General features: G+C 35.3%; 1 protein-coding gene across 2 annotated transcripts in view; it reads right to left on the minus strand.

The window, feature by feature from the left end:
- Positions 1-1,442: 1,442 nt before the first annotated feature.
- The window catches only part of LOC144962162 (cytochrome P450 2C38-like), a 25,903-nt gene continuing 19,800 nt past the window's right edge, over positions 1,443-7,545 (minus strand). For both annotated transcript variants that reach the window (XM_078895102.1, XM_078895110.1), the window contains exons 9-11: positions 6,642-6,769; positions 5,204-5,400; positions 1,443-4,582 (exon numbers count right to left, since the gene is read on the minus strand). In XM_078895102.1, coding sequence (XP_078751228.1) covers positions 4,401-4,582; positions 5,204-5,400; positions 6,642-6,769 — 507 coding nt within the window. In that variant the 3' untranslated portion in view covers positions 1,443-4,400. The remainder of the gene's footprint in view (positions 4,583-5,203; positions 5,401-6,641; positions 6,770-7,545) is intronic.

Genomic DNA, 7,545 nt, shown 5'->3' on the forward strand with positions numbered 1-7,545 from the left:
CAGGGCACTGCCGGGGACAATCAATCACTTCTAGGAAACTCTGAACTTACACCACCACATATTATGTAGGGTTGGCAGAGATAAACTGCTAATTTTACATGACCCCCATACTGGACCACTCTTCCAGAAGTAGCCAGTGCATGTCAAGAACTATTGAAATGCGGATGCAAAAAATCTTGTACAAACAGATTCAAGTGTGTAAAAGCAAATTTCCAGTGTTCATTGGCAGTGTAATAGACACATTTGAACAAGGTACAGCATGAACACAGTCAATGTGTATCTTCCCATGTTCTACACAGAAAGGGTTTCACCAGGAAAGAAAGCACCTGGTGAGACTTCTGATTTGAATACAGGAATATTAATTTTTCAATAATAGCACTTAAATTGTCAAACTGTGAGGTCAAATACCATGGTTTTGGATTGTTGTAATTTTTTTAAAGTATTAAGAAACTTCATAATAACCCAAGTAAAAATCAGAATATTTTCCTTCAGGATGGGATCAGCTAAACATACTTCCTAACAGAAACGTCTTATTTTTACATGAACAAAACTGTTTTTATATTGCTTATGGAAAAGTTAAGAAATATGCATGGTTGCGGAAGTCATGATCATTGTAATCTGCTAAGATCAATTACTTTGATGGTGCAAGTCTTGTAAACGGTGGTCAATTTGAGTATTTTAAACAATATATGTTTATTTATTTACATTCAATGAACGTGATGATAATATTTAGACTTTGTAAGAGAACTCCACATAGCTTTTTAATTACGCATGGAGAGATATTTTCTGCATTTAATATCTTATATGCACTTGTGCAAAAGTAAGTTAACATTTTTATACGCTAAATTACTATTGCTTAGCTATGTTTTAGAGTCTTAGAGTTTTATTTCAGAGCCGAAAGTGCACGCCAAAATTACATATTCGCCCCAGTAATTTAAATCGATCAATATTTGAAAGGCGATTTTTCTTGCCAAATTTTTAAATACGAGTTATTCCAGAGTACGGCAGTTAGCTGGTTAATTTTGGACAGATGAATATGATTTACTTGAGAAAGCCTAGGACTTAATTTACATTCTTACAGCCCCTCCTGTTAGGCGATATTACATTTTTTCATGTTACACCTGAGTACGGTGAGAGAATGTGAGTAAAAAGCCTTCTCCAAGAACTCAACTATGCGCCGAGCGAGGTTTGAACCCAGGACTTTCCAATCCGAAAGCGAGTGTCATACCAGTAGACCACATAGCCGCCAAGAGTTAATATTTATTCACGAATTGATAGGATTTGATGATAGGATGAATAAAAGATGATGTGGCAATTTTTCTAGAAAATGATTTCAAACAAGACTTCCATTTCAAGTCAATCAGACCAAGCGTAACTTTTTTCTAAACTATTTTATTGTCTATATATGATATCAACATCGGATGAAGTCATTCAAGTCTAAATTTTGTGTGTGTGTGTTTATTTTATATATATTTAGGATTATATCTGATAAATTGTAGAGTTAGACAATCAAAGTTCTATCCTCAAAACCATTACATCACATCTTGAAGCGTAAATCACAAAACATACAAAATCATAGAAATAATGCGCACATTTATTAAGTTTTTTACTCTAGTATACAAAGCTTCAAAATATAAATGCGTAAACTTTAAACTGACTAGCGATTAACAGCCCATAAAGTTATTACTGTTGACAACAATGTCATAATTCATACACTTTTTGAAAGTTATCAAATCTTATTGTATTGTAGGTGTTTGGTGGGCGATCAACAGAGGAGCCTTTTGAGATGTAAAACACACAATAATACATCTCTTGTTTGTTTTTGTTTTATTTTGATGTGCTTAGTGCTTACATAAATAAAAATATAGCCGTCTAGTAGTATTTATGAATGAATGAATGAATGAATGAATTTATATAGTGCCTAGATCCACAATGTTCTCAGAGGCGCTTTACAATATGCAAATAAAACAAAATAATAAATTAATAATTTAAGCATAAAATCTATCATATTTGAATAGCATCAATCAATTTGTAATTTAATTACTACGCACTGTGCTACAAGATGAAAATTTAGGATATCTATAATATGTAGGCCTGATAGAAATGTTAAACATCAAATGATTTTCTAAAGAGATGCGTTTTAAGTTTCTTTTTAAAATTTTCAAATGTCGGACATTTTTTTGAGGGATGAAGGCAGTTGGTTCCATAAGACGGGTGCCAACTGGCTAAAAGATATCTCACTAAAAGACGATCCAAAGCGAGGAACCTGGAAGAGATCTTGACCACTGGATCTAAGTTCACTATCCGGCACATAGAGATTAACCATATTTTGTAGGTACACGGGAACCTTTTCAGAGGAAGACCGATCACAACACTCCCTGTGATCCTAAACAAAAACCTCACAACACTTGGACAAAGCATTAGTCTCATAACGGCAGGGGACCTTGAAAATCTGAGAACCCTAGCAGAGGACAGGCAATATTGGAGACACCTCACACAGGAAATACTGGAAACAGCCAAGGCGACCCGATCTTTCGGTCGAGACGCGAAAGGCATCTAAGTCAAGTAAGTCATACAGGAGCTGTCTTATTAAAACATTTAAAAGCATAGCATAGAATTTTGAACATAATTCGGCTGTTGACAGGGGGCCAATGCAAAGATTAAAATCGGCGTTACATGCTCTTTCACCCCACAACCAGTCACAATTCTAGCAGCTCTATTTTCCACTTTCTGAAGCAGTCTAATTAATTATATATTTAGGTGACGATTGTAACAGAGCATTACAGTAGTCTATTCGGTTTAGTACAAATGATGTCATTAATGTTTTGACAGTCTCAGTATCCAAAAGATGTCTAATTCTATAAATTTTATGGAGATGAAGATGACAAATCTGAGCAACTTTACTAACATGAGCGTCCATACACAATCGTGAATCTAGATATGCACCTAAATTCCTGATATTTCCACCATTTACAATCTTAATTTGACTTCCAGCAATGCTCAATGACTCTATTTCTGTTCTTTTCCCGTTATTTCCATAAAAACTTATTATTTACGTTTTATCCTCATTTAACTTTAATTTATTAGAACCATCCAATCTTTTATGTCTTTCACGCACGCTCTTTAATAAAGGCATTGCTGTGCTGATTCTTCCTTGTTGCTAAAGATGCAAGAGAAAGTCACCTCCATATTCTAATCAATCTTGCCCAACTGGGGATCAAACTTTAGACCTCCTTATTAAAAGCCAGATTTTTCTCGATAGAGGGACGAGTTAATGCTTTCTACACTTGCACACACACACACACACACAAAAACAAAAACAAAAAAAAAAAAAACAACTTTTGATCACCAAATGTTTTCAAATACGTTTTAGGTTACCCCATAGTTCGGACCGATCAATATTTTAAAAAATTAAGAAATAAACTTCACATGTGATTAACTTTTAAAATCTCATTTTGAACACGTAAAACCGAGAATAAAAGACACGAGAATATGCTTATATTGTATAATTTATTTGAAAATATGAAAGTGAAAAGGTCCCATGATACAGCATTTTGAATGGGCGGAGGGAAAAGGTGCCCGTTGTCGACCGCTTACGAAGCAGTCATACAATCTCACCATCGTTGTGTCCTAATGCACCGACAACTCGTTTAATTTATATTAGGCAGAATAGTCTATACTAGTTGCCTCCCTTAGGTGTTTTTCGTTAAAACTGGGGACAAAAAAATAACAATAGTTTCAACGTCTTAACCCCTTTCAATAATTTTTGTTTCAATGTATTTTACATCTCCATACATCAACAGTTCCGAACAAAGGCGTTTTTTTTCATCACCACCCGGCAAATATCACATTAAGAATTAAACCCATGATTGGAATATTTGAAATTTTGGAGGGACACAGGTCCTAAATTAATCCCGAAATTAATGTACGATGTCGTGCCATATATACATTGCCTTAAAGATCTTGCAACTCCGATAATGTAATACAGAATGTCACAGAAGTCTGGAATCAATAACAAATCGTATTTATTCTGAAAGTAATGAAGATGTCATTATCATTTACCAATCGAATTTGATTAATGATTTAGCATAAAAAGTTTCGCATGTTTTGTATCATTATTGTTAGCTGTTGTGCGCATGAATACTTCTTTTTAAAATTATTTTATGTTGATTACATAAAATTTTGTTGTTTTAACTTTTAAGCTGATTTTCTCAAAATAATGTTTTTTGTATCCAGCTACCTTTAACTAACTATATCTCAAAAACTAGTGAAGGGATTGACAAAATTTAAAGACCATTATAATCAGTGATGATTGCAGATTGAAAATAAATAACAAACTCAAATTCAGGGGAGGGGGGGGGGACATTTGATATGTCTTCCTTTCCTTTGCCAACACACATTTACTTCCGTTCTATCAGTCTAAGTCTGAAATGGTGTGGTGCATTGATTGCCTTCAGACGAGATTCAAGAGTTGGCAGATTGTCTGGGTCTTCTGCTTGAATTTTGAAACGTTGAAAAATTCCGGTGAGGACCAGAAACAGCGTCATCTGGACAAGTGATAGACCCATACAGTAACGTCGACCTATTGAAATAAGGAACAGGATCGAATTAAATAGGGATATGCATATATAAGTCGATAAATTAATACATAATGATGAATCTTTAGTTAGTGTGAGTTTCAAGTAGATCATATTAGCACCTCATTATGTCAGTTATTTTCTTATGTTACAATTTCAGGCGTCTACATTCCCATACAAGATTTTTTTTTTAAATCGTGCCTCATCGCTTCAAAATGGAGTAATGTCGGTGTGGTTTAGAGTTTAGATACTTTATACGATATATTGAGTCGATATACGATTAGGTCAAGAGCGTTAATTTTCTTTGAAATAATAATGACAAATAATTGTGACCGACGCACGCACATGACGTAAACAAGTAACTTAGAGAGAGTAAGTTTAGTGAGTCTCGATTTTATCTCAGCTTTTTTATTCGGAATTACAATTTGAATATGACGCTAGCCTGGCAAGATGCTTTAAATCTAACAGCCCCAGATGCCCCCACCCATCACCTCCCCTTGTAGTGCTTTTAGGTGGCTTACACAAGATTTTCTTCTCTATAATTCATGCTAAATTCTGCCCTTTCCCCGTATGTTCGTCTTCATATTCCAAGAGAACTTTCCAGGAGTGTTTTCATGCCTACTCACCCTCAGAGAAAGGTATAAACTCATCAGGTACCACCAAATTATCTGTGCCGTGGAGGAAACGCTCAGGTCTGAAGTTGCAAGGGTCATCCCAAACTTCCTTGTCGTTGAGAATCCCACTCAGATGTGCGAAGACGGGGGTATCTTTGGGTATTGTGTAGCCAGCTATCTCATCATCCTCAGTACACGCATGAGGCAGGCTGTAACGATGTCATAAAACGATGATGGTTTTACAAAAGAATGGGGGTCCCGATAAAACACTCGCTTCACACGCAAAGGAACCTAGATCGATCCCGGGTCGAGATTTTTCTGACTATCCAGCAGTGATTGGATAGCTGGGTCTATTACATCTGGCGGAAAGTACTTTGCGATCGACTAGTGTTCTATCCAAAGGATGGCAAGCAATTGCTTTCACGCTATATAAACCGGGATAAACTCTGGCTCAACGGCCTCGTGGCTCTGAAGGACTACACTTTACAAAATAATCTTTAAAAGATACACTCATTCCATTATATCGGAGATTGGCCTTTATTCTTTGAAGTAATAATTAAACAAGTAGTGCATAAAGACATGAATATGCACATTCCAGAAATTTTCATGGGTTCACCGTGATCAAATCGCTTAACAATACTTTATGTTTTCTTGCCGAAGGCAAATTGAAACAAAATTTCCATTTCATACAGTTCAAGTTGCATCGTAAGCAATAATTGACAAAAATGGGACACATATCTTTTTTGTGTAATGTAATAGCCTGAAACAAAAGCGTCAAAAGTAGCTCAACAACCTTTCATAGGCTATATTTGGCAGACCATTACAGGAAAACATTTTTTTTTAAATTGGAAAATCTAAATTTGCTGAGACACATACTGAGAGATTGGTATTACTCCAATTGTGCGAGAAGACAATAGAGAATAAAAATTTTGCGGCGGCAATGACCTTACTGGTACGACAACTCCTCCTTGCCGGGGAGATCGTGTCTCTACCGTATGAGCTATCTACGGCCCCAAAGAAGATCGCTAAATATATATTACAATTTTATAATAGTAAGTCTTTGAAATCAGGGAAAGACTTTATGGACATTTTCACATTTATTTTATATTACATTGCCCTTATTTCACAACGTTTCATTTATTCTTTCGGCAGATCATGCAGTACAGGTTTGCCTGAGGTATCATTGTTCGTTGTATTACTCACAGTATTAACACTGCCAATAACCATAATGTATACTCATTTACATCTAAATCAAATGGGGATATGTGTGCAAAGTGAGGAAAGAAAGTGGACGCCAGAATTTCCCTGATCGTTCTCATCCCATTATAACTGATCGAACTAAGTATCGCTTGACTTTTTCACGAGTTGGGACACCGGTCCACTTGACCAAAGGTCAGACAAAATACAGGTTATCTATCTCAATTGAAATGATAATAATAATGTGTTTTACCTTATTAGGATAGTGGAGGCAAATCTCAAAGTCTCATTGATGTAAGCATTTGTATACGTCATATGTGAACTGTCCAGTATAGATGGGGATCTCTCTGTTCCAATGGTACTAGCTATTTCATTGTATACCTGGCAAAATAACAAACAGAATGTGGCTAATAACATGAGACATTGGATCTCAAAATTCAACTAGTTTATTAAAACACGAAAAGATTTTCATATGAAAGATATCAACTCCTTGAATTACAATAGAGTAAAATATAGCTTACAAACTATTTTCAAGTCAACAAATAAATATTTATCAAGGAAAATCTCAACTGTTATATCATGTGAAAAAAGCAGATTATTTTCACCTACAATGTGATGAAAATATCTTTAGATTTTCATTTATAATTGTTTCTATGAAGAAAAGTAAAATTAAAATAAATATGGTTTAATGAGTAAGGCTTTTTTTCATTTTCTTCCATTTTTCATATTAATCCTTAAAGATTGGGATCCATTTAGAAATAGTATGTAGAATAATAGATTTTAAAATATAAATGTTTGGTAGCAACCAACACTTGTGGAGCCCAGAGGTATACCAGAAAGACTTCAGAGAGGAAATGCACTCCGCGAAAAGCATTAGGTCCTTTATATCTTACACTTCAAGAGGGCTGAAGTACTTCTTTGCCCTAACAACGGTGTGCGTCCATATTATGAAAAAGATATCCACTAAGGATTGCACTCAAGATAATTTTGTTATGATGGTAATTTCTAGCGTTTAAAGTGTGTGTGGGGTGGGGGGGGGGGAGGTTATGTGTGTGTATGTTTGTGTGTATGTGTTATCCACTGTGCCATCGGTGGAGTGATGATGCATTACCATTAATTCTGACATACTGGAAGGATTCTCTTTCATTCCTCCTCAT

This window comes from Berghia stephanieae, chromosome 1, assembly GCF_034508935.2.
Source record: "Berghia stephanieae isolate SIO BIC M18660-M18661 chromosome 1, UCSD_Bste_1.3, whole genome shotgun sequence".
Taxonomy (NCBI): Eukaryota; Metazoa; Mollusca; class Gastropoda; order Nudibranchia; family Aeolidiidae; genus Berghia; species Berghia stephanieae.